The sequence below is a fragment of the Leucopleurus acutus genome (assembly GCF_964270905.1).
Source record: "Leucopleurus acutus genome assembly, chromosome: 10".
Lineage (NCBI taxonomy): Eukaryota > Metazoa > Chordata > Mammalia > Artiodactyla > Delphinidae > Leucopleurus > Leucopleurus acutus.
Window position 1 is genome coordinate 43749227 of NC_139153.1, and position 27162 is coordinate 43776388.

The 27162-nt window shown below is 40.0% G+C and overlaps 1 protein-coding gene across 2 annotated transcripts in view; it reads right to left on the reverse strand.

Moving 5' to 3' along the window:
• Positions 1-2337: 2337 nt before the first annotated feature.
• SCN11A (sodium voltage-gated channel alpha subunit 11) overlaps positions 2338-27162 on the reverse strand; it is a gene marked incomplete at its 3' end in the record, with an annotated part of 126098 nt that continues 101273 nt past the window's right edge. For both annotated transcript variants that reach the window (XM_082848755.1, XM_082848756.1), the window contains 8 exons: positions 25667-25840; positions 20868-20969; positions 20119-20388; positions 19372-19425; positions 16662-16803; positions 10524-10624; positions 6299-6569; positions 2338-3365 (listed from right to left, as the gene is read on the reverse strand). In XM_082848755.1, coding sequence (XP_082704881.1) covers positions 2338-3365; positions 6299-6569; positions 10524-10624; positions 16662-16803; positions 19372-19425; positions 20119-20388; positions 20868-20969; positions 25667-25840 — 2142 coding nt within the window. The remainder of the gene's footprint in view (positions 3366-6298; positions 6570-10523; positions 10625-16661; positions 16804-19371; positions 19426-20118; positions 20389-20867; positions 20970-25666; positions 25841-27162) is intronic.

A 27162-nucleotide genomic window follows, 5' to 3' on the forward strand; every position in this document is an offset into this window, starting at 1 on the left:
TCCAGGAATCCAGCACTGGCAAAAGGGGACCATGTGGGGGTGGACAGGTGTGTGTGAGAAGGGCAGAAGCTATTGCACAGAACAGATTATATTCAAGCCCCTAAATTGTAATCTGGAATAGACAAGACCATGTCCTTCCAGACCCTTCCTTACCTCCAGCCAGGGGATATTCCTAGTAGAATCAGGGCCAGCCATCTTTTCCAGAAAACTTGGTAGGGATCCATAAAACACCCAGAGTTCATAATTGGAGGCATGTTTTAGGGAAGACACAGGTAATCCCCAGGGCCTCAAGCAGAACTGGCCATGACTTTAGAACTGGTGATTTCCACAAGGCTCTTGCAGCCCTATATGGGAGCCCTGTGGCCCTGTCTCAAAAGTGCCCTTGTTCTGGCCATTCCCCTGCCTCAGCATGGCACAGAGGCTCAGGCTCCACCTGCTGAGTGACAGCACACTCACCGGGCTATTGTGAGGTACAGATGAGATTATGCGTGGCAAACACTTAGCCAGTGCCTGACACACAGCAAATGCTAAGTAAAAATTAGATATTGATAATAATTAGATAATGATATTACTACTTTTTGCCAACGCTCCAGAGCACAAGGCTGCCTACAAAACTCAGGCCCTGGACACGAACACATTGAGTCATGGTTAGATCTTGTGCACATTGTAAATAAGCACCCCCTCCGTGCACCACAGTATCTGGCATTGGCCTTACCTCCACTGGACAGTGAAGGGCAGGGCAGAGGCTCAGGCCTCAGACTCCAGGCTGCTTACAGACACATCAACTCCTCCAGTCTGTCTGAGATACAGGATTCCAGGACTATTTCTGCAGGGTTCTCCTCCAAGCCTAGATTATCACAGTGTAGTTCTTTGTCCCCAGTCCAGCTAATGTCTTGTTTGGCCTCTGGGCATCTCCAGTTTTTAGGGAGGTCCTGGGCTACTCCTGGGGCCAGGCCCTTCTGATCGACCTGGTTGTTCTCTGGGCTGTGTTTGATGCAGACATTCAGCCAGAACTGAATGTAGGGCTCATCAAATGACTGAGGTCACCGGCTAACCAGTATGTCTTATGGCTCCCCTGCCCTGGGGTCCAGGTGTTGTTAAGGGGTTGCTCTCTCCATCCAAGTTGCACATTGCAGATATTTTAACCAGAGGTAAGTGAGACTGTCTTACTGGTTCCAGCCAGTGGTGTGTTGAGCCAGCTCCGGGCAGCTCGCGAGAACTGATTGTGGACGTCTCTTCCCAACTCTACGTTCAGAAACATGTTGGTAGCTTGAAATCAGTCATGATGGGAGTATTCACCACAGAAATCAGTAAATGCTACAAATCATGGCTTTTTTTTCCTGAAGAGCAATTGTTATACACTTATCAGCACACCACTGGCTCCTGCCTTTAATTCCAAGCAAAGTACCACATTTAAACCACTACTCACACAGCCACCAAACAAGAGGATTTTTAGTGTAGTGTCTGAATGAAATGCAAACTGAAAGTCTCATTTATTTATTTTTTCCCTGGAAATATATAACAGAGATTGCAGCTGGTGAAAGATACGGTGGTAACTGACAAGTCATGACCATGCTTTTAGGCTTGAAATAAACCCCAAAAGTTTAATGCTGGTTAAAAAAAAATCTGCAATAAGTATTTATTGGCAGGTTTTGAATTTTCACTTAGCATGCAGAAGAGTTATGTGTGATAAGCCATATATTTTATTGGGGAAAACATCAAACAAAGGTGTTGGATACTGTACTTAAGAACATTTGGAAAAACACAATTTAAAATGTTAATGTTTTCTGTTTCTTATTAGTTTCTCTTGATATAATTTGAACTGTGCTTCAATCCTCACATTAGTGTCCCCTACAGCAGCGGTCCCCAACCTTTCTGGCACCAGGGACCAATTTTGCAGAAGACAGTATTTCCACAGACTGGGTTGCGGAGGGGTGGTTCGGACGGAACACGAGTGATGTGGAGCGGCAGATGAAATCTTGCTGGCTCACCCTCTGCTCACCTCTTGCTGTGCGGCCCAGTTTCTGACAGGCCACGGATTGGTAGTGTGGTCTGCAGCCCAGGGGTTGGAGACCCCTGCGCTACAGTCCATTCTAGTGTCTTTTTCCTGGTTAAAACAGTACCGGTGGTTATAGTCGGGCAGCCTTATCTTATATCTCTATAAGAACCATTTGAAGTGAACTCAGAAACACCATTTCTTTTAGCCAGAAAAAGAAAAATGGAATGGCTAGTTCAGTGAGTCCACTGCTTGTTCGCACACTGAGCTGTGGACCCCTTGGAGCTCAGAGGCTGGAGGCAAGGCTCTGAGGCTGTGAGGTAGGGGTGGAGGTGAAGGGCTCAGTCGTAGTGGACCTTGCCTTCGGCCACCCCAGAGCTGGACAAGTCTCCATTGCAGAGTGTCTGGAGGGGTGAATGAGGCCTGTCTTCCAAGGTACACTTGGTCTTCATCATGTACTTTCGAAAGGCCTTTTGAATTACAGCAGCACATCTTTCCTCTTCCTTCCTCTTGGTGGTGGTGACTATGGGTTCATATAACTTCTTGAAAGGGTTGGCTTCCATGAACTTCTCCTCCATCACTGCTTTCATGCTATCCAGGCCACTGGACTCACCAAGTACCCTAGCAGTGAAAGCGAACAGGATATCCAGGCAATGAAGGCGATCTCCGCTCACCATGGGCAAGTCCATGACTAAAAATTGGTATTTATTTGGCTTTGCCACACGGAGAGGCTCAGGAAGGGCATCAGCAAAGTCAGAAAGAGCAGAATATTTGATAAATTGTGTTGCTTCCGGGTCAAACTTTTCCCAGACTTCGTAGAATATTTCAAAGTCGTCTTCACCCAAAGGGTCCTCACTTTCTTCAGTGGCTATATTGAAGTTTTCTAAAATCACAGCAATATACATGTTGACCACGATGAGAAAGGAGATGATGATATAACTGACGAAGTAGGTTATGGCTATGGCAGAGAGGTGACAGTTCTCTGACTTGGGGTTACATGAGTCTTTTGATTGCAACATGGGGCTGAGGAGGGCATCCCAGCCTGCCGACGTGGTTATCTGGAAGAGGCAGAGCATGCTGCCTTTGAAAGTTTTGAAGTTGAATATGTCATCAATTCCAGACTCTTCCTTCACTTTGCAAAAACAGTTCATACCAAAAATGGCATAAATAAACATAACCAGAAAGAGTAGAAGGCCAATATTGAATAGAGAGGGAAGAGACATCATTAGCGCGAAAAGGAGAGTTCTGATTCCTCGTGCTGCCTGAACAAGTCTCAGGATTCGGCCAATCCGAGCCAGGCGGACAATTCTGAAGAATGTTGGAGGGAAAGGAATGTGTGCCTGGGTTTTCAAGGCAGAAACAATTGTACCTTAAGAGAAGGAGAAGGGTCAATCAATTTCCAGCAGGCAGACTGACTGATATAGCTTCTCTCTGCTGCCTTGAATCTGAGTGGAAGCAACTTTCTATCATTACTTCTTAATTTATGTACAAAATTAAGATTTTTTTACCTATATCAGGGAAAATATGTATCTGTGCCTTAAGTTGGAGAATAATTTCCAAGGTTCGTACAGTTTTAGATGGGACTTTAGATGGGATAGGACATCTAAAATACTGAAGACCCCCAAGGAAAAGAAATAAAATGCTGTTTATGACAGGTTATTTTATTAGTTATCATATGCACTTGAAGTGCATTATCCATGTTGGGCATTTAAAGTTATTCATGGGGTAACAAATATAAGTTTTCCATATTTATTGTATATATAGAATGGAAAACTACGGATGGAGTTATTTAGATTAGAATGCAAGGAGAAATTTCTGCTACTGAAGGTCAGCTTGAGCCTAAGTTAACAGTGGAAGTTGTACGATCCCAGCCCAAAACTTCTTAAACAAACAGGTTCTTATCATAGAGGAATTTGAACACAGCCTGCTACAGGCGAGGACAGGGCTGGAGAAAGAGGGTGGTGTTGGGATGTTCATTTTTGGGCTAAAGCTGCCATGGATCTTTCATCTTTGTCAGTATGCTCATTCCAAGTTCTTCTGGAAGACCTAATTCAAAAAGCTTAAGGGACTAAATTGGAGACAGTTTCTCTGATGTTGTAGATACACCAGAAATAGCATCTCAAGCAAAGGTTTCTGCAGACTGCTAAATATTTGGCCTAAAATGTCACCGTGTTTTCTCATTGCCTACTCTGCAATCAAGTGATACAAGAATTTAAAACAACTCACATTTTGGCCCAAATATTATAGAATGGCTGGAACATGCTTGCCTTGTATAAGACATGGCCTGGTTCTTGCTCTGGGGATCCTCTAAGGTCATTAGGGGTGATGGGTGGCCAACACTACCTGCCATCACCTAATGACTAAAGAGAACTAGTTGGTGATATACTTCACTGACTGCCTGATTGTATCAAGGAAGTTTAATTCATATGCTAATTAGGCAGGCAACTCCGGTGAGATGTGGAATTGACTACAAACCAATTCAGCAGCAACTGGAGGAGGTCCCTCCTTTAAGGCCCACCTCCTCCATGAATATTTCTTTGAGTAATCAAGCCCAGAGTAATCTGTCTTTTCTCTGAGCTCAGTTCTCTTGTGTACCATGTAATTTGGGGTTCAATCAATTTCTCTTTTTCTGATCCCTTAAGGTGGTAGGTCTTAATACCTCAATTGGATTGTAAACCCCATAGAGAGAATAACTTTGATTCACACTCATTTTGTATTTCTCTAAAAGCTCAGGGGAGAGCGTGAGAAAAAGTAGAGGCTAAGAATTGGATGGCAGATCAACTGGCAAAAACATAGAAAATACTGCCCACATTGGTGAGTAGGACTTGGCTCAATGTGTGGACCTTCTCATCCATTGGAACAAGATGCTATACAGTGCTATGCAGTGTAGCTGCAATCGCTTAGCAGTTGTTCATAGGACAGAAGTCAGAGATATTTCCATGAACTCTACAGTGCCTGGCACTGCCTGCAAGAAGGTCAGTAAAGAGTGAAATGAATGAGCTGCTCTCTGCATATTGGAGGAAGAGCCCTTTAAGTGCTCACAGGGCTGCCCCAGACTCATCCTGTCATCATTTTCTAACTTTACTGCTGCTGTTGATTTCACCAGGAAATGACTAATAATGCTTGGAATTGACTAATAATGATTAACAGTCTATGTAACCGTAACCATGTGGAAAGATCTATTACTAAACCTTATCTACATAAACTTTATGGCTTAGAAACCAGAACAGACTATGAACTGTACCATTCATTTTCTTGGTCTCTGAAACATCTGCATTGCTGCTGTGGTGATAGGAACCAAAATATTTTGATCCAGCATATCTGTTTAATGCATCCTTTCTGAGATAGCACAAAAACTTCCACTTGTGAAATCACTTTTCATTGTCTTCATTGCTCTTTGAACTATGAGAAGAGCCCCTGGGCAGTTTTACACAATTATAAAAAGTCAAATTATCAGTTTAGTTAAAAGCAGACTTCAAAAACCCAGAGTGAAATCTTATAGCTTAGTCATGAAGAATTTAATTTCAAAGTTGATGTGTGTGTGTGTGTGTATGTTTTATAAAAAGGTATATGGCAATAACCCTCTTTTTTCCCTATTCTTCTTCCATAAATCTTATAGTTAATTTCTGCCTGTGGTTAAGAAAAATATGCTGATTATAGAGTGAGACTGGTTGGTGAATGGGATCCGAGCAGTTGAGACAAGTGTAGTTCCCACTGTGGTTTAAGTTAACATGAGATACAGAATAAAGATAAAGCATTACTTGTCCTTATGACACACTCTTGCAAGCCCCATCTAGGCTGGGCCATGGAGGCCCTGTATAAGGAGGAGGTACGGGAAGGCCTGGCAATGTCATGGGTGCACAGTAATTGTGATCTGACATCAACATGGATTTTGAACTAGGGAAAAACATGGAAACTAAATGCCAAATCCTTAAAACAAGAAATGCTCTTTAGTTGCACAAGAAAGGTAGAACTTTGACTCAACTCCCTGGATAAAGCAGGTAGCCCCACAAAAACTTTTAAGTCATCTTAATTTTGTCTACCTCCGTTGAATAAATTATCCACATAATTATTTAACTCTATTTCAATTGTGTAGATAGTGAAGGGAATGGAAATTACTCTGTATCTCCTAGCAACTCCCCAAAGAGAATGGCATTAGTTCATCTGTCTATTTTTTCAGAAGTCACATTAAGCTTAATTTTCTGCTTTGTGGATGCTCTGGACATAATTCCAAATGATAAGATTTATAAGTTTACTTCTGGCGCTTAGATTAAAGCCCCTCTGGCTGCCAATTTTACTTACTAACAATAGAAATGACCACGATCACACAATCAAATAAATTCCAGCCACTGGTGAAGTAGTATTGCCTCAAAGCAAAGATTTTGATGAGACACTCAGTTGTAAAGACGGCCACAAAGGCCAGGTTGAGACGCTCAAGGAAGAGTTCCATGGCTCTGGACTGGCCATATGATTCAGCCATCATGCTAACCATGTTGAGGAAAATGAGGATGATGATGATGATGTCAAAGACCTGGTGTGTAACTAGGTCAAAAACAAGACCCTGGCATTTGTTCTGAGGAAAAAAAAAAAAAAGGAATCATAGATCATTTTGAGTTGTAGGAATGAAATCATATACATTAAAAGGCACATACAGCAGCATCTGTCCTCTCTTACAATTAAAGCAGTTTCTTGGAAAATGCACAGACCTTTTTTAAAGGGCAAGAAATTCTTCTATAGATATTTTTTCATTTAATTTCATTAAATTTAATTAGATAACTGATTTTAAGTTGTAGGCTTATAGCTTTAATTCCATTTTGAAACCAAATAAGTAAATTAATTAAATTTTTAGTAACAACATAACTTTGATGTGGTGGATGATTTGTTTTTGCTGAAATAAAATAGCTCATGTTGGATTTAATCATAAAAAATGAAGTTCGGTCTCTGTATTTCACCTGCTTCTGTATTTTGACTTCAATAATTCTAATGCAGAGAATACTTGCTCACATAATTATGTTGGACAAAAGAGAATTAACATCTCCAAGCCTCCATTTGTCAGTTCAGAATAATCAGACCTTATACTTAACCAAAACTCTGTATTCAAGCAATTCTTGAATGCCAATTTTCTAATTCTTGTTCACTTAAAGATAAGGCTAGATAAATGGGATTCTGATCCAACGATTACTAAAAATGGAAACAGAAAAACTGATTATTTCACGTTATTACTGATGGTAAACTTGCATATTGGTTTGTACACGGATGGCCTGCTCCAAAGTAAAAATGTGCTGATTGCTCTGGTATAGGTTCTAACTCAAGTTTGCATGTCTAATCTACCATGTGCAGTGAAATGACTCAATTATTCCACTATTTTCTTTAATTTAACATCTATAACGCACCACTTTGTTCTTTACTTAAGTGGAAACTTTTCTTAAACACAAACTCAGACACTGATATTGTATGGCATACTTGGCTATACACTGGTTGTTTTACATTATATGTATATATTAGATTATTTCATATTACATATCATCTAATCAAAGTATACATATAGTATTCTATTTAGAAACCTCATAGACCCCCTAAGAATTCATCTTTATAACCCCTGGCATCTGTTAAGGTAATCCAGGCAAGAGATGATGTTGGTCTGTGGTGGTAACAGTGGAGAAAGACATGAGCATTTAGGTTTAAGAACTAATATGGAAGTAGAAGCAGCAGGAGTCAGAGAATGTTTGAATGGAGTAGGTTATGGGAAAGTTAAGGCTGAGGCTATAATTTCTGCTTGGTGGAGCATTCAAACAACCAGAGAACAGGGGATGAGGAGTTCTGGGGGAAGATGATGAATGTGTCCTGAGCACATGGAGTTTGAGGTGCCAGTGGAGCATCCAAGGGACATGGGCAGGTAGAGGTATTGGTCTGGAGCTCAGGCAGAGAGCTGGAATGCAGATGTGGAGTACAACAGCACCAGTACTGATATGAGCTAAAACCAAGAGAATGAATGATATCACTCAGGGAGAGCAAGGGCAATGAGAAGAAAGAGGGTCGGGACGGCAGTGGTAAGATACTACCTGTAAGTTTGTGTGTTTCAAACTTTGCTCCAGGAGCCCTAAAGCTTTTATCAAGGAGTCTGGAGAAGAAACTTGAATGTCAAATGCATTTCCTATGTGAGAATGCATCCGGGAAGTCAGAAAGGACCTGGAGAAAAGATACTTTTAAGGGTGCTCTCCAGGGAAGCAGAACGAAGGCTGAGAATAAATGTAAGGAACGGTAAGCATTGGCCTTACAGTTCAACCCTAATATTTAGAAAATGGAGATTAAAAGTATAAGCTACCAAACGTGGTAGATGATCAAAACACATTCTATGTAATTTTAAGATGTACAGGGACTCCTATACCTCAGGATAATTTTTAACCCCAGTAATGAAGCTACCTTGTGGCGGTACCTCAGGTAGAATCAGAAATGATTCCAGATTTCTTGCTCTTACTGCTAGAAAGAATATCCATCACTCCTCAGGTTAAAACAGCTGTATTTTCCCCTCTATGCAATTGTTATTCCTTTGTTCCAAAGGCCAAAAGATAATATGTAGACTTTAGAGATTAAAAAAAAATCTGTGGGGAGGTAAAGTTGTGAGTTAAGGGCTAACAGCTGATTTGAAGTCTTAGCTCAAACTCAGGGACACCAGGGGATATGCTTTTGGGTTTATCTCATGCAGAACTGCTCTCTGGAATACAGAGGTTAAGATAAATGTTCGGCATTAACTGGCGAGTTGTACGTGGCTGTCGGAATCACTCATTGTGAAATCTCGATTGGTGAGCCATGCAGGAAGGGCTTTGGGATAGCACCTACTCCCCGATAAGCCATGCAACAAACAAGTTATAAAAGATGGTTAAGGAATGGAGGTGGCAGCTTCCCTTCGTTAAAGCCGTCCATGCCCACTTCAAGCTCATCTCTCGCATCCTAGCATGTCCAGTGCAGTGGAGAGGCCTAGAAGCTGCATCCATGCCACTGCAACTTCTGTTCGGCTGTGTGCTGCACTGCTGGCTTCATATCCTTCATGAAGTAAACTGGTAAATATGTGTCTCAAGAGTCTTTTAGTTAATTCCAAATCTGGGACCAACTGGTACTGAGTCGGTTGTTGCATAGCATGCACATATAAATAAAAATTGTCTGTCTTTTTTGTTGGCTCAAGTTCAAATAAGAACTTCAAAGTGAAATTAGTACTAGAAAGTGAGTTTGGTACTTAAAAGCTAGACCTGATTTAGGTAAAATGAAGTTCCACATACTGTCATCAGATGAAAATTTCCCAAATATATTGATAATTTTATCATTAACCCTTTTGTAAAAATTCTTCATTGTATAAATTCTAAACACTTGGCCCTGACATTTGTAGACATTTTTAGTGCAACACAACTGTTTAATTCTAGTGGGATGGATTTTGTGTATGCCCGAAAACATGCTCTTTTATTCAACAAATAACTACTGAGAACACACTTTACTCTGTTCTGATTGCTGGGAATAGCAGGAGATTAAACATACCTTTGATAATTTGTGGTCTCATGTTTGAATGAAAATCTCCAAATCCTCTACATGTATCAGATATCAAGCCCCTCTTCCATACTGCTTTCCCAGACTTTTCGGCCCCACTAAGCCTCCCTGTCTTGAAAGCCTTCAAACTCACTTGTCAGAGCTACCAACTGTGCCTGTTGTATTACTTTATAATCTAATGCTCTCAAATTCCAGCTCCTCAATTAGACTGTAAGCACAGAGCAGTCCTGTTAGTATCTTGTAAGGCAGGATTCAGCAAAATATGGCCCACAGGCCAAATATGGCCCATCACTTGTTTTAGTGTAGCCCGTGAGCTCAGAATGGGTTTTACTCAGGATGACTTTTGGGAGAAAAAACACAAAAGAATAAAATTTTGACACACGAAAATTATATGAAATTCAAATGTTGGTGTTTATAAATCAAGTTATACTGGAACACAGCCAAGCACATTTGTTCTATATCACCGACGGCTGCTTTTGTGCTACAACATCAAAGCTGAGTAGTAGCAGCAGAGACCACATGGCCTGCAAAGCTTAAAATATTTACTGTCTGACCTTTTACAGAAAAAGTGTGCACGTTCCTGACATAGAAAGTTTATCATAAATACTTGTGAAGTGGAAGTGAGTATGCATGACCTCAACTTCATACCAGAAGAAGTTGGTAAAAGATATTATAAATACATTTTCAATTGGCCAAGAGTAAATTAAAACTAACTGCTAAATTCACATCATTGCAATGAGTATATACTAAGCAGCTATTGTGTGCTCACTAAAAGGTAAATTAAAGTTGTTGCCCAAGCTCTTACTATTGAATTTGAATGTCTAATCTTCCAAAGGACTTGAGCCATACATCAGTGTACCTGGGTTCATACTGACTTCTTAGGTAAAGTCTATAAATTTAAAAATTAAAGGAGAATGGCACTACAGATATGAGTTCCTCATAACCACTTAATGCATCTATGTGTTTAGAATCAATCAACTGCTCTCACCAGAGGCCTTGGGATGGGCCTTTGAGGTTTTTTGGATCCTAATTTTTTCATTGCATTATAGTATTTCTTCTGTTCTTCTGTCAGAAAGATGTCTTGGCCACCTAAGTATATGGAGAAGATGAGAGCTAATTATCATTAATGGATTTTTGGAAACAAGTTCTGAATTTTCAGAAATAGTTTTAAAGTTATATTACATTTCTATCAACAATTCCTAAAATTCCAATGGGAAGCAGAAAGAGACTCTGGGGGAGGGCTGAAAGGAAATAGGGTTTAAATTAAGGAAGAAGGAAAAATGTTACTTTTATCAGTTACATTTCTCTTTTTATAATATAAACAAAGATTACAAATTCTTTGCAAACAACCACAGAATCTTTACAAAAACTGAATATATTTCAAGTTGTATAAATCAAACCACAATGAAACAAAAATAGAAATTAGTAACAAAAATTTAAACAAAAAATCCTACAAAGTGACAATTAAAATTCTCCTAAATATGTGAATGCATATATCACTACTAGTAAAATTTCAAAAAAATCTGTCCAGAGCCATTCTCAGAAAAAGAAAAAGAAATTAGAGAGCTTTAAATGTTTTTACTTCTGGGGAAGGAAGAAAGAATAGAAAAATGAAGTAAGATTTTCATTTCTGGAAATTGGGGTTGGGGGAGTCGTAAAACATCTAGAAATGTGGGATAAAATGGAACAGAATTCCTTTAAAAGACATAGCTGACATAAAAAGAAACGAAATTCAGTTATGTGTAGTGAGGTGGATGGACCTAGAGTCTGTCATACAGAGTGAAGTAAGTCAGAAAGAGAAAAACACATACCGTATGCTAACACATACATATATGGAATCTAAAAAAAAAAAACAGTTCTGAAGAACCGCGGGGCAGGACAGGAATAAAGACGCAGACAAATAGAATGGACTTGAGGACACGGGGAGGGGGAAGGGTAAGCTGGGACGAAGTGAGAGAGTGGCATTGACAAATGTACACTACCAAATGTAAAACAGATAGCTAGCGGGAAACAGCCACATAGCACACGGAGATCAGGTGCTTTGTGACCACCTAGAGGGGTGGGATAGGGAGGGTGCAAGGGAGACGCAAGCGGGAGGGGATAGGGGTATAGATGTATACGTACAGCTGATTCACTTTGTTATACAGCAGAAGCTAACACAACAATGTAAAGCAATTATACTCCACTAAAGATGTTAAAAAAAAAAAAGAAATAGCTGAACTTGCACAAAAGTAAGGTACATCTCCATCGTCTGAAAATCAAGAGAGATCAAAAAGAAAGAGTAGTAAATTAATCCTGAAGCCATGGCTGGCCTAACGGCATTTGCTAATCTCTGTAAAAACAAGAATCTTGGGATTTAGTAACTACAAGGGGGTCATGGGGAGAAGGCAGTGGGGTTAGGCCAAGGACCCTGTGTGAATCTGGAGCTCTCCAAGTGCTGCCATTAAAGGGTGAAGAAGAAAACCAAACCTGTCTGTTGGCAATGGAAGACAACCAGAACACTGTCTCAGTCTGTACTATGGGTAAAAACCCAGTCTTCCCTGATAATTTGTGAATCCAAGCCTGCCTTGATGAGGGTGTGTGGTTTGAATTTACACCACCAGTATGGACCAAAAATATACAGCCCTAGGACAGTCTTTTCAACAAATGGTGCTAGGAAAACTGGATATCAACATGCAAAAGAATGAAGCTGAATCAGTGCCTAACATCATATAAAAAAATTAACTCGGGTTTCCCTGGTGGCGCAGTGGTTGAGAGTCCGCCTGCTGATGCAGGGGACACGGGTTCGTGCCCCGGTCCGGGAAGATCCCACGTGCTGCAGAGTGGCTGGGCCCGTGAGCCATGGCCGCTGAGCCTGCGCGTCCGGAGCCTGTGCTCCGCAACGGGAGAGGCCACAACAGTGAGAGGCCCGCGTACCGCAAAAAAAAAAAAAAAAAAATTAACTCAAAATGGATCAAAGACATAAACGTAAGATCTAGAACAATAAAACTCTCAGAAGAAAACATAGAACAAAAGCTTCACAACACTGGATTTGGCAGTGATCTCTTGGATATGACACAAAGGCAAAAGGAAAAATAGACAAATTGGACTTATAATAACTTAAAAATTTTGTTCATCCAAGACACTATCAATGAAGTAAAAAGGCAACCCACACAATGGGGAAAATATTTGCAAATCATGTATCTGATAAAAAATTCATATCCTGAATATATAGAGGACACCAAAAATATAACAACAGAAAGACAAACAACCTGATTCAAAAACAAGGGCTTGAACAGACATTTCTCTAAAGAAGATATATGAATGGCCAGTAAGCACACGAAAAAAATGTTCAGTGTCACTAATCATTAGGGAAACGCAAATCAAAACCAAAATGAGATACCACCTCACATCCATTAGAATGGCTACTATGGAAAAAACAGAAACAAGTACTGGTGAGGATGTAGAGAAATTAGAACCTTTGTATACTGTACATATTACCATATGATCCAGCAATTCCACTTCTAGGTATAGACCTAAAAGAATCAAAAGCAGGGTCCCAAAGAGATGTTTGCACACCTATGTTCATAAGAGCTTTATTCACAATAGCTAAAATGTGGAAGCAACCCAATTGTTCATCAAAAGAAGGATGAAAGAGCAAAACATGGTATATACATAGCCTTAAATAGGAAGGAAATTCTGCAATATGTCACAACATGCATGAACCTTAAGGACATTATGCTAAATGAAGTAAGCCAGTCACAAAAAGACAAACACTATACGATTCCACTTACATGAGATACTGAGAATAGTCAAAATCACGGAGACAGAAAGTAGAATGGTCGCCACCAGGGGCTGGGGGCGAGCATGGGGAGTTATTGTTGAATGCATGTAGAGTTTCAGTTTTACAAATGAAGAGTTATGAAGATGGATGGTGATGATGGTTGCACAACATTATGAATGTAATTAATACCACTGAATGTACACTAAAGATGGATAAGACGATAAATTTTATGTTATGAGTGTTTTGCACAGTAAAAAAAAAAAAAAAAATTGAAAAAAAGAACAGCCCTAGAAGTTAACCAGGTTTTTTCAGGATGCCTGGCAGACACAAGTGTCTTCAATAATCTTATGCATCATGATAGTATTAATACTATTATTATGAGACTGTCCTATGTGTGTGTTGTGAGATAAATAAAATGAGTAGTTATGGAAAATTTTAAGGTATCATCTTTTGTACCCATGAGAACCAGTTTTCTCAGTGTGGAAAAGAGGAGATATAGATGTACTGGTTAAGTGAAAACCTTGTAGTCATGAATTTGAATGATGAGTATTCATATTTCCACATATATATTTCCTTGTAGTCCTAAATTTGAAGTAGCTCTGTCCACTGAAAAAGTCTCAAAATAATCACAATAAGCATTCCAGACTGTCTTGGAACACCACCTCCCAGCACAACTTAGAGAAATGGCTGATTCCAGATCTGGGGCAGGAAAGGTACAAACAAGGCCTAGAACATATTGTCATTCCAGAGAGCAAGGAACTCATCCAATGGGAGGACCTTATTTGAATCCTAATTTGAAAAGAAACAAACTTTAATATCAGTCAGTCAATCAATGAAAGAATGAACACAGATTTTGAGAAAATAAAAGACTGGAGGAAATTTGAACACTGACTGGGTTTTTGACGAGTTTAAAGAGCTCATATTAAACTTTTTAGATTTGATAATGGTAGTTATATTTAAAAAGAGATATGTTCTGAAATATCAGTGAATGAATAATATGATATCTGTGATTTGCTCTATAAAAAATCCGGTGGAAGGACTGGGTAAGGGCATAGATGGCATAAAGATGTTCTTAAATCAATAAATGTTGTGCCGGGTGATGGATATTTTAGGTTCACTCTACCATACTCTTGTGCATGTTTGAAATTTTCTGTAATAAAAAGTAAAACAAAACAGAACAAAAATGCTATGGACTGATCAAAACAGTGATTTCAAATGTAAACTTAAATCTAAAATCACAAGGCCTGACATTCAAATTGTAGGTGCATATTACAGAGGGGACACCACATAGTACACTCCTGAATAACAGCAGCCATAGAGTTGCCTGGGACTGTGAATGATTCTCCCAGCAGACACAAAGAAAGCTCAACAGTATCAGGATACATTGTGGATGAATTGAAAAAGTTCAACAGAAAAATAAAAGTGAGCCACAAAACAATTAGGAAAACCAAAGGTGAATATTTAGTTACCTGATTTTAGGACTGAGAAATGCCTTCAGTATATAAATGCAAGAAAAGAAGCCAAAAAGGACAAGATTGAGAGTTTGACTTCATAAATATGCTAAATGTCTATAAGTTAAAACTGTCATTACAAAAATGTAAGAAGCAAGTCACAAATTGGAGTTACTACATAAAAACATAAGAAAAAGATGATAATGTCAATTTTAAGAAGAGACAAAGACAGTAAACAGATAACTCAAGGAAGAAATACTTATGGCCATCAACCTGTGAAAAAGTGTATAACTTCATAAATGGTCAAATGAATGAACGTAAAACTATGAGATAACACTTTTACCCATCGAGCTGGAAAAGATAATTAAAAATTACAAAAGTTAGAATGATTAGAACAGAGTAAACAGGCATCTTCATATCTTGCAAAAGGATGGGACCCAGAACAGCATTTCTGAAAGGTAATTTGACAATATATCTTTAATGCCTTAAATTCTAGGAGCTTTTCCTGAGGAAATAATCAGAGATACACAGAGAGAATTTTAAGAATGTTCATGATTATTTTAGAAGAGCAAGAAATTTGGAAATGACCCTAAATGTCCTTAAAAAGGGGAGTGGGGGGAATGATTAGAACAAATTATGATCTATCCATAATATGGGATGAAATTCAGCCCTGAAAATTCTTATAACAAAGATGATCTCATGACATGAACTCATAACTAATGGAGAGGATAGTTAAAAGTATTACATAATTTCAACGGTGTAAAAGAAATATTTAGTTAAAAAGTAACAGGAAAAGATGGTACCAAAATGACGAGGCTTAATCTAAAATGGTTATTATTTGGCAGTCATCTTATGGGTGATTTAAATATTCTTTTTCTCTTCCTTTTTTTCCACATTTACTACAATGCTCCTATAGACTGTAGAATCAGAAAAATAAATATCTGTTGTTACAATGCGTGGGGAAAAAAACTCCCTAAAAAAACCTGTCTCTTCCCCAACCATCTTCTTTCCAAGTAAGTTCAGTAAATCTGCTGAGATTTGGGTGTTGAGAGGCAAGACACAAGTTTACTGAAAAAGGAGCGTTTACAGATTTTCCTGTACTTACAATGGTGTTACATTCTGATAAACCCATTGTAAGCTGAAAATATTGTAAGTTGAAATGCATTTAATACACTTAACCTACTGAACATCATAGCTTAGCCTTGCCTACCTTAAACATGTTCAGAACACTTACTTTAGCTTATAGTTGGGCAAAATCACGTAACACAAGCCCTATTTTATAATAAAGTGTTGAATACCTCATGTAATTTATTGAATACTGTACTGAAAGTGAAAAACAGAATGGTTGTATGGATACAGAATGTTGTAGGTATATATCGATTGTTCACCCTCAGTGAGTGCGCGGCTGACTGGGAGCTGTGGCTGCTGCTACCCAGTGTCACAAGAGAGTATTGTACTGCATATCTCTAGCCCAGGAAAAGATCACCATTCAAAATCTGAAGTAAAGTTTCTACTCAGTGAGTATCACTTTTGCATCATCATAAAGCTAAAGTCGTGTAAATTGAACCATCCTAAGTCGGGAATCATTTGTACTCTTTTTATCCTGGATAACAGGGTACGCTTGAAAGGCTACAAAAATATGACATAAATACTAATCCTGGTAATTATTTTTCTATTAGAGTTCCTTTGTTTAAGAGGGTAGAGTGGAGAATAAAAACAATGATTTAATAAAACCCAGCTGTTTTAGTTCCTTTCCAGCCATATCCTCGAGACTCTTCTCCAGGAGGCTCCCTCTTTGTTCTCATGCAGATGATAAAGGCTACTTTGCACAACAATTTAGAACAGATTTATGCTCCATTCAAGCTCTTTGGAGAAGACAGGTAAAAATACCAAATCAGGACAACCCCCATACTTATCTTTTTCTGCTGTTGGTTGAAGTTGTCAATAATAACACCAATAAAGAGATTCAGAGTGAAGAATGAGCCAAAGATGATAAAAACTACGAAGTAAACATACATTAATGAGTTCTCCTCAAACCTTGGCTGTTGTCCTTCCTGTTAGGGATTTTTTAAATGAGAGAAGAAAACAATTACTGGAGAAAAACATGAGCCATCTCAACTGCCTGGTAGCAGCTGCATTAACCACTCAGCCTCCTCCAGTCAGCCGTGGCCCTGCAGGGAGCCCCTCTCTCCTCTTTCAGCTTCCCCCAGCACAGCTTGAGTGGTACCATAAAGTGGGGAGGGGGTGTGGTGGAGGATTAGGCTTTTCCTTCTAAGCAATGGAGAATCATTGAAGGGTTGTGAGGGAGGAGAGTGGCATTATCATATGTGTCCTTTGAAAAGGTCTCTAGGATGTCCATATGGACACATAATTGGAGGGAGCCAGATTGGAGATATCCACCAGAGAAGGGACATGTTCACTTCAGGAGACTGACTACCAACCCTTGTTGAAAGGCTGTATCCTTCAAACAGGGCTCACTACTGTATTTAGCCTGTGCTTGCATCCTGTCACTCTTGAATTCCTAGTGCCTGGCATAGCTTGTGACATGTAGGCTCTCCACACACATTGAATGAGTGGATGAATGATCAAGCTCTAGAATGGACAAGAATGGACTATAATCAAGCTCCCCTAGCTTAAGGCATGACCAAAAGCGTCCAAGATCTTCACATGGTCATTGGTTTTATTCATTTTGGGGATAGGTGGCAGGAGCATCTCTGTTTTCTTTCCCCTGATCACATTCAAAGATAGAGATGAATGTTGATAGCTCTGTTATGTGTTGAATGTACTCATGATACTTGTTTTTCAAAACCCACCATACAGACTAGTGTATTAGAGGTAAATATTTGAAACAATTATTTTTCTCTTTTGCCTTGAAGAGTACCTGACCTTAGTCCCAGTTGGCTGGAAGCATCTACTTGTTTGAATTAAGGATAGGCATTTAGTCTAGAAACAATGTAATGGAAAGAAGCATTAATATTCAGTATCTGACATTGAAAACAAGATTATGCAGCAGGCTAATCATCTTGTAAAGGGAGGTTCAGACAGAAAGAGGAACACAGAAAGGATCACCTCACTTGTACCCAGGGAACTGTCAGAAAGAGAAACAGAGAGAGAGAGAACATCGGAGCTGTGAGATGTGTGTCCTGATTTTCCCTTCTTTGGGTTTGGAGAGGGGGCTTGGGGCCCAGTAAATCAAGGGGAACATGGAGAGCAAAGAATGTGTGTTCTGGCTCAACTTTGGTATTTTTCAAAGGGAAAACTACTGCTGGGAAGGCCTGGGATACGTTGGGCAGGCAGGATGACTTAAGAGACTGGAGTAGCATAATTGGGCAGACAGCGGTCTCTTGAACCTTCTTTAGTTCTCGTGGCTTGGACGTGGGGTTGACAGCCATATGCCTGCCATTGTGGGCTTCATAGTAAGGGGTGGGAGTAGACTGCTGAGCCAGGAGACCATATGAAGGATATGGCAGAGAGTCAGTGTTTGAGGCTAGGAGGAGTTGAAGGAGGAGAAAGGCCCATGGTTTCACCAGTTGCAGCTTCAATATTTGAGAACAGTAGGATGCTCTGTGACTACACAGACAAAGGCCATTATACTAGCACACACCAGTTAGGATATCCCAGGACCACATCAGGTCAGGCACACCTCCACACACCTCCACCCACCCATCATTCACTCAAGGAACATATATAAGACATCTACTTCTTCTGTCATACATAAGATTTCTTCCCTATCCCCTAGCTCCACCTCAAGGCAGATGGATGTCTAAGGTAAACTGAGGTGAAGTTCATATATTCATATAGACAAAAAAATAAGCACATTAATATTTTTAAATATTTCCTTTGTTATAAATTGCCTCTACTACTACTATATCACTATTCATATCACCTCTACTGCTACTACCAGCTGTACTGAACATCTACTATGTGCCAGGCATCAACTCTGTATACTCTCAAACAATAACACATATGTGTGTGATGGTAGGAAAAAATAAACAATGCTGATTCCATTCTTGATTCAACCATTTGCTCTCACTATGACTTTGGGCAACACTCTTCCTTTCTATTCCTCAATTTTCCCAACTGGGAAATAGAAATGGACTATTTTGCTGAGTACTCTTCTAACCTTGGGAATCCATGATCACTTTTTATTTAACTATAATTTGACAGTTGGCAATTACTAGAAATCCCCTTATTCTCTGGGGAACCTGGAGCCATTGAAGGGTCTCTTGCTCAGACCTAGTCCAATCTTAAGGTTCTCTTTCCCACAGTCAAGAGCAGGTACCCTTTGAAATTTGGCTTCTGCCTTTCCACTCACTTGAAGAGGAGGTGAGAGAGGAAAATCAAGGCATCCTGTGATTCTGTTGCTTCTGGCTCCACCTCCTACATGAGTGGTCAGTATGGAGAAAGAGGACTTGACTTGGTAGCATGCTAGGACGTAATACTCATAGGAGGATGAATAAGAATCCTTTTAATCCCTGTTTCATAGTGTTTGTCCTAATGAAAACAAGGCAAAGAATCCTGGCCACTGGAATTATGATGCAGGAAGTTCTGGGCTGTCCATGTAGTCATGATATTCCTGATTTGATCCTAGCACTCTAGAACATGGTAGAACACAAGCTCACCCCTCTGGAATCAACAGCTGCATACATAATATCCATCCAGCCCTTAAATGTTGCCTGCAATGAAAGCAGAGGAACATGAACGTAATTATAGACTTGCCATCAACAGACAAGTGCCATACAAAAGCCACAAGTCCAGTGGGCAGATGTACATAAGACAATGTCCCACCCTTCCAGGACAGAATGTCCGCATAAAAGAACAGCAGAAGGAAATTCAAGGATAGATGTCTTGGATTTTTTTTTCTTCATTTTCACAAGACAAAAAGTTTAAAAACAAGAGAAAATTTCTGCCTTAAAAATTGCTAAAGAAGCTATGAACCAACTGCTGCAAAGAGCCTGATTAAGGCTCTTTCCTGATTCCACATCTGTTTGCACTATCTGTCCAAAACCTTGCAACCACGATTTAACCTGAGACTGACTTCCCACAGGGAACTGTTACTAATGGAGTGGCTTAGCATCTGAGGCTCTACGCCTCTCTGGCTGGAGCTCAGGAGAGCAAGGCACCATTTAGGACAGAGTGAGAGGTCCAGACCCTTATGGGATATCGCCTGGAGGTTGAGGCTCAGTAGAAAATAAGGTTGGAGATGCTCGGTGCGGAACAATTCCAGAGGGCATTAGCTCCCATGTGAGAAACTGGTATTTGATTCTCTTATCTCAATAGAGTCTCTGTATTTTTATTAGCTGAGAAATGGTTTATGATTCTTTTAAGGTTTCTTTCCCCAGAGTGAAAAACAAACCCACAGCGCTTACCACTTGCAGCAGCGCGAGGTAAGCCATTCCCACATTGTCAAAGTTGACTTTCAGGGTGAACCAGGAGAAATTTCCACTTTCACATTGACTCCGGTTTGCAACAATGTTGTAATTTATAACTGAGTTTCCATCTGTTACATTAACACATCTTCCAAATTTTCCAGAAAACAAATTTACTCCCAGGATACAAAATATGAGCCAGAAAATGAGGCAGACAAGCAAAACATTCAGGATGGCAGGTATGGCACCTATGAGAGCATTAACTACCACCTTAAGGAAGCAAAACAGAAGAAAAATATAATAGACGTGTGAGACTCAAAAAGCTCTTGATCTTCCCAGGATGGGCCTAACGTGTGGGGCTGGATTCCTTGGAGCCCCGTCTTTACATTCCAGCCCCGAACCCACACCCCACGGCAAGCCCTGCTCTCAGCTCCATACATAATGGGTCCTTTCTGTTGTCACAGGATCACTTGAGAAGTGTCCTCTGATGATGGTGTTACGAGACTTATGGGACACCTACCCTAGGATTGAAGGGAAGCCAGAGCCCATCTTGGCTGTCACAGAAGCACTTTTAGGTGAAGACTGTATCTTAGACTTTTCTCATCTCTGAAACTCTAAGCAGTGGGCTGGATGGGAAGGAGTCCAGGAAAAGCTTGGCAATTTAAGGGAAGCCCAGCCCAAGAAGAGCAGTTGGCTTCTCTGCCTTTCCCTGCTAGCTGACTTTCCTCCCATCCGTCTGAAGAACATACCTTCATTCCTTCAAACTGGGACAGTGCTCTCAGAGGCCTCAGCGCTCGCAGAATCCGGAAGGACTTCAAGACCTTTAAGTCGATGAGACTGGTCACAGAGACCTGGTGGGAAAAGAAGCCACAGGTAGTGCACCTGACTTGGTGCCCAGAGAACCCAGTGGGGATTAAGAGCTGTCTTTCTGAGAGGCAAACTCATTGTGCCCACAGTGGATTATCCAGACACAGAAACCAGCCAGACCCTGCTGGAAGGGGACGGCAGGTGAGAGGCTATTTTCCTCCTTGCCTGGTAAAGCTACAGCCCATATGGGTGAGAACAATGCATTTACACGATTTGCTTGATGAAAGACAAAGAAAAGCTGAGACACTGTTGTGAATTGAAGGAAACCAAAGAGACATGACAATGATAAGTCATGTGAGGTCCTGAGTTTGATCCTGGATTGCGGTGGGGGGAAAGGTGATGGTGTGTGGGTAGGGTGAATTAGCCATAAAGAACCTTGTGACAATTGAGAAAATTTGAAAATGGATGTGGGTTTTAGTATTGGATCATGTTAAATTCCTAACCTTGATAACTGTATTGTGACTGTGTGAGATAATATCCTTGTTCTTAGGAAATACACACTGAAATGTTGAGGGCTAATGGAGTGTGATGCCTGCAACTTAATCTCAAGCAGTTTAGGGGGAAAAAAATAGAAAAAATGATAAGGCAGATGGGCTGCAATGCTAACAATTGGTGAATCTGGGGGAAGAGTATAAGGGATTCTTTACACTACTTCTTGCAATTTTTCCATATGTTTGAAATGATACCAAAATCAAGTTATGAAGAAATAATTCTTTGTTTGCTAATATTTCCCTCCATTCAAATAGCTCCCTTTTGGAGAATTAAATCCAATTTTCTCTCCTAACGTACTTCTTCTTCCCTATGGGAGAGGACTGAGGATTGGAAAACTCTGTAAATACACTAACTTAAAACTCAACAAACCTGCTGAGCTTAAGTTGAAGGCCACTATTTGCAGATCTTCAGCCATTCTTATTGATTATGCAGACCCTTCAGAGGCTCAGCTTAGAAGGGGAGTGGCTCAGCATGACAGGAAGTGAATTATCCTGTCAAACTCATTGTAAAAGTAAAATATTTGCAAATTGAGAGAAATTGAGTGAATATGACAGAATAACCAGATTTTAAAATTTGTAACCAACTTTAAAAAATCACCACCAATTCAAAATGTGTTTATTTATAATGGTTTTTTCAAGTAGGTGCTTTTGTTCTTTTGTCTGTGACAGCATTGCCTGTTGGGAGACCTATTTAATCAGCTTTTCCACAAATACACCTACTTTGTTCCTAGCCAGAGGGAAAAGGATGGCAAAGCTTAGCAGTTCTGGCTTTACTAAATGACTGTTACCATGGGTGGGGAAGATGTTCCTAGAGGGGCATTGTACACCCTTTCGCCTGGAACTTCACCCCCAGTCTCTGTTCCACCAATTGGGAGACATTGATGAGACACACAAACATAAAAACATCCACATTCTTTCCCACTCTATGGCATTCTTCCAGGGGGGAAGTCTTCACTAGTTTTATTTTATTTCTACCTAATTTGCATTTATCACTCCACACTATGTTTTTGAGATTCCTATCATGTTGATATATATTCTCATGGTTTGCTCCTTTTAACTGTTATGAAATATTACAGCATATAAATATTCATATTTTATTAACTCATTCCCTCTTGGTGAATATATAAATTATTTCCATTTCTTTGCTACTATGAACAATAGCAAACTGGACAGACGTGTGCATTTTTCCTGGGTACATACACAAAAGTTTTCCTTAAATGTATAACTAGAAGTGGTATTTCTGGGTTTGTAAATTGGGCTCATTTGTAATTTTACTTAAGAGTGCAAAACTTTCCACAAACTGTACGATAGTTAGCAGTGACTAAAAATTCCATTTTCCTAAATTTTTCTCATATTAGATATTATCCAACTTAAAAACTTTTGTCTATCTGATGAGTAAAAAGAAGTGTCTCATTTTAATATGCACTTCTGTGCTAACTGGTGATATGACTAGTGTGTATTTCTTTATACATTTATTAGCAACTTGAGCTCCTTCTGTGAATTGCCTATTTTCATCCTCCCATTCTTACACTGGGTTGTCTTTTTCTTGTTGATCTGTAGGGAGTATTTACACACTGTAGACAATAACTATCTGTTATGTATATGGCAAATACTGTCTCCAGGGTCTAGCCTGTCTTTAACTATAATTATGGTATTGTTGAACAAAAAAAAAAGTTTTACATTTTGAAATAGGTAAACTTATGTCTATATGTATGTACGTATGTATTTGTGGTTGTGTTTGCATTTTCTTACTCCACAATTATAAAGATCATTTTATATAATCTTGAGTAACAAGCAACATAAAAGGAGTATTCACATACACTCTCTCTCATTTAATCCGCACGACAATGCCCTGACGTTACAGATAAGGAAGCCTGAAGCTCAGAGGATCAGCAACTTGTTTCACGTGGAATTGGGTCTGTATGATGCTAAGGCTGATAATAGTAATAGTGGACCACACTTATTGTTTTTTGTTTGTTTTTTTTTTTGCAGTACGCCGGCCTCTCACTGTTGTGGCCTCTCCCGTTGCGGATCGCAGGCTCTGGACGCGCAGGCTCAGCGGCCATGGCTCACGGGCCCAGCCGCTCCGCGGCATGTGGGATCTTCCCGGACCGGGGCACGAACCCGTGTCCCCTGCATCGGCAAGCAGACTCTCAACCACTGTGCCACCAGGGAAGCCCCGGACCACACTTACTGAGTGCTTTCTCTGGGATTTATAGAGATATATATTTACAGGATTATTTCTTTTCTTGCTCTACTCATTTCTGTTCCATTCATTTCGTTGTCAACTTTATGTCTGTCTCATTAAATAAGTTTGTGAGCCTCCCCTCTTTTTCTGTTCTTTGTAACAATTTAAACAAGGTTGGAGTTAACTGCTCGCCTTAGTCAGTTCAGGCTGCTATAACAGAATACCATACAATAGCCTGGATGTATAAACAACAGAAATTTCTCACAGTCTGGAGGCTGGGAAGTCCAAGATTAAGATGCTGGCAGTCAGTGTCTGGTTGAGGGCCTATTTCCTGGTTCATAGACAGCCATCTTCTCCCTGTCTTCACATGGCAGAAGGAGTGAGAAAACCCTGTGGGGTCTCTTTTATAAGATCACTAATCCCATTCATGAGGGTTCAGGAATAAATGTCTTAGTCACCTCCCAAACACCAAAACACTGGAGATTAGGTTTCAACATACAAATTTGGAGCAGGGGTGGGACACAAACATTCAGTCTATAGCCACTGCTCCTTGGAAGTTTGCTAAACTTGTTTTCAAAACCACCTGGGCCTAATATCCTTTTTGAAAGTGTGGTATTCAACTACTGTTTTGATATTTAAATGGCTATTGTTAGATTTATGTTTTCAATTTTGTATCTGGTCAAATTTGGGCAATTTAGCATCTACACTCTCATTTTTACCCATATGAAAATTTATGTCAAAACTTCAAGCACTTTGCTTGAGGTTACACAGAAAGAAAGTAAACAAAGAAGATTTAGAATCAGTCTCCTAAGTTTAGGCCAGTAAACCACAGGTCCTAGATCAGAAATACCAATAATCTTTCCATTGTCTTATGCATTTTTCACTATAATCTAATAAGATAATGGGTATAGAGTGATTAGCACTCTGGAAACTCATAGGGATCGACATGATGATCATGGGGTTGCTTGTGTTGGAGCTCCAATGGCACTGATGCTTTTCTGAAATTCCTGAACCACACGACTTATTTGTGCCCACCAACAAAATTATGGCTCTCCAGTGTGGTGTGCTGATCACACGGCTTATGCTATGCATTTGTCATATCTACTTCCTTAAATAGCAGGGACAAAGTCTAACAAATTAGGTCATGGTAGCAAGGATATAGATAGATGTTAAAATCAAGGGCTTTGGAGTGAGGCTTACTAGGTTTGAGTCTCACCTCCATCACTTCTAGCTGGGCAACCTTGAACATGTTTCTTAGCCTCTCTATGACTTAGTTTACTCCTTTGTATCTGGGAAAAATAACAATAACTACCACACGGAAAGGCTGTGAAAACTAAAAGACAGAATGCATATGAGGCATATGGCAAAGTACTGCTTTCTCTGGTACAGAGTAAACAGTGGAAAAATGTGATCTACTGTTACTACTACTGGCCTTAGCATCATACAGACCAAAGTATGAATTCCAATTTCACCTGAAACAAATTGCTAACCCTCTGAGCTTCAGGTTTCCTTGTCTGTAATGTGGTAGGTGATATATAGGTCTGCTTAACTTGGAACATTGTTGTTCAGATTAAATGAAAAAATGTATGTGAATAATCCTCTTTGTTGCTTGACAATTAAGACGGAGACCAGTCTAATCTGCTCGCTGCTGAGCTGCTTTGAGAAGTTTTGAAAAGAAATGAAAAGTTGGAAGGAGAAGTAAAAGTAGAGAATATGCAAAGTTATCCTAGATTTACATCAGACATAAGCAGTGCTTATGGAGAGAAGTGAATGAGTACTATCATGCAAAGGGTTGAGGTGGTGAGGGTATGAGATGCAGCGTATGAGGAATGGGAACGAGGAAAGGCTGGACTGCTGATGGATGAATGTGAAGAAAAATATTTTGGAGAGGCACTCATATAAGGCACACAGGAAAAGCAGCTCCCATGTGATCCCCTCCTCCACCCCTACCCACCCACCCCTCAACCCCCACCTGCATGGGACACAGAGATGGTAAACTTACAATCACAATGATGAAATCGAGCCAGCACCAGGCACTGGTGAAATACTTCCTAAATCCAAAGGCCACCCATTTCAGACCCATCTCCAAGATAAAAATGTATGTGAAAATACTGTCAGTACAATTAAGTATTTTTTGGATTTTGGGTTGTGTACCAAGGTAAATATCTTCAAATACCTGAAATGACAAAGCACATCCATAGGCCAAGTTGAACTCTTTGCTGACTGTAACTTTTATTTTTCTTCCTTATTTGAATAAACTAGTACCTCTCTTGGTGACAAGGTTTTGTACAAAAGGTATTAAGGCTGAACTTTTCCAATAGAAAAAATTCCTTGAGTAAGTAAAACCAGAAGAAGGAAAATCCTATTTCTAGATTTCTGTTGCCACTATAGTTCCCCAGGCTCTCATCACTGGCTCCTGGAATATTTTTTTAAAAATCTTAAAAAAAAAAAAAATCTTCACCACATTATTTCCTGGTCTTCCTAATCCTTTCAACTCTTGCCAACAATATCTTGCCAACTTTTCCAGAACCTCCCAGTGGCATACACCATCTCTCTTATCCCCCTAGTTACCTGGATGGCTCTATTTCAGTGGCTCTTTGTTGCTTATAACATCAAGTCCAAACACCTTAGCCCACACTCTGGATCCTGCCAACCCTGAGGCTCGTCATCTTCCACCACAAACAGCATTATCCGTTACCCCAGTGTTCCCTACAGATGTGATCATTTTGTATGTGAACCATGATTTGCAAAAGTTTGGGAAGCAGTGGGCTAGAGCTCCCAATGTAAATTACTTTGAATATTAAATTTCATTAAGTGTGATTTATGAAAATTAGATATCCAAGCTTTTGGAGAGACGCTTTTCCATGTTACATCCAAACTTCCTTCACCTGAAGTATGTGTGCGTGTGACTCTTCAGGGCCTATATTACTAGGGTGTAAGCTGTCCTTTTGGTCTTTACAGTGTTACTGAGGATGAAAGAAAAGGGAGAAGAGGTACTAAACCTGCCAAGTCATTTGGCAGGCAATGCCAAATGAAGGCAAGAAAGAAATCAGCCCTGCTGTCAGGGACTAAGGTAATCCCACAGTCCCACAACCCTAGGGAAAAAGAATAAAGAATAAAACAGTCTCACTTCCAACCCCCAAGTGGGCTTTTGACTGAAGAAGGCCCTTCATCTCCTCCTCTGCCCCACTGGCTCCTGGTCAGCATTTAAGATCTCAGCTTAGCTTATATCTTCTATAGGAAACTGTCCTTCTTCCACAGGAATAGGTTAGGTGCCATCCTACATGGCCCCATGTCACCCACTGCTTCTCTGACTGTATCACTATGGTCCTGGTCTATAATTTTCTGGACTCCATCTGTCTTCCCTACTAGCCTCCAAGCTCCTGAAGGTCAGGGATTGTCTGTTTGCCTCTTGAGGAGAGACATATCTGAGTGGTGTTGGAAGCTCATTTCCTCTCTCATTTTGAAAACTTGGCAACAAGCTGGCTCAGCAGGTCT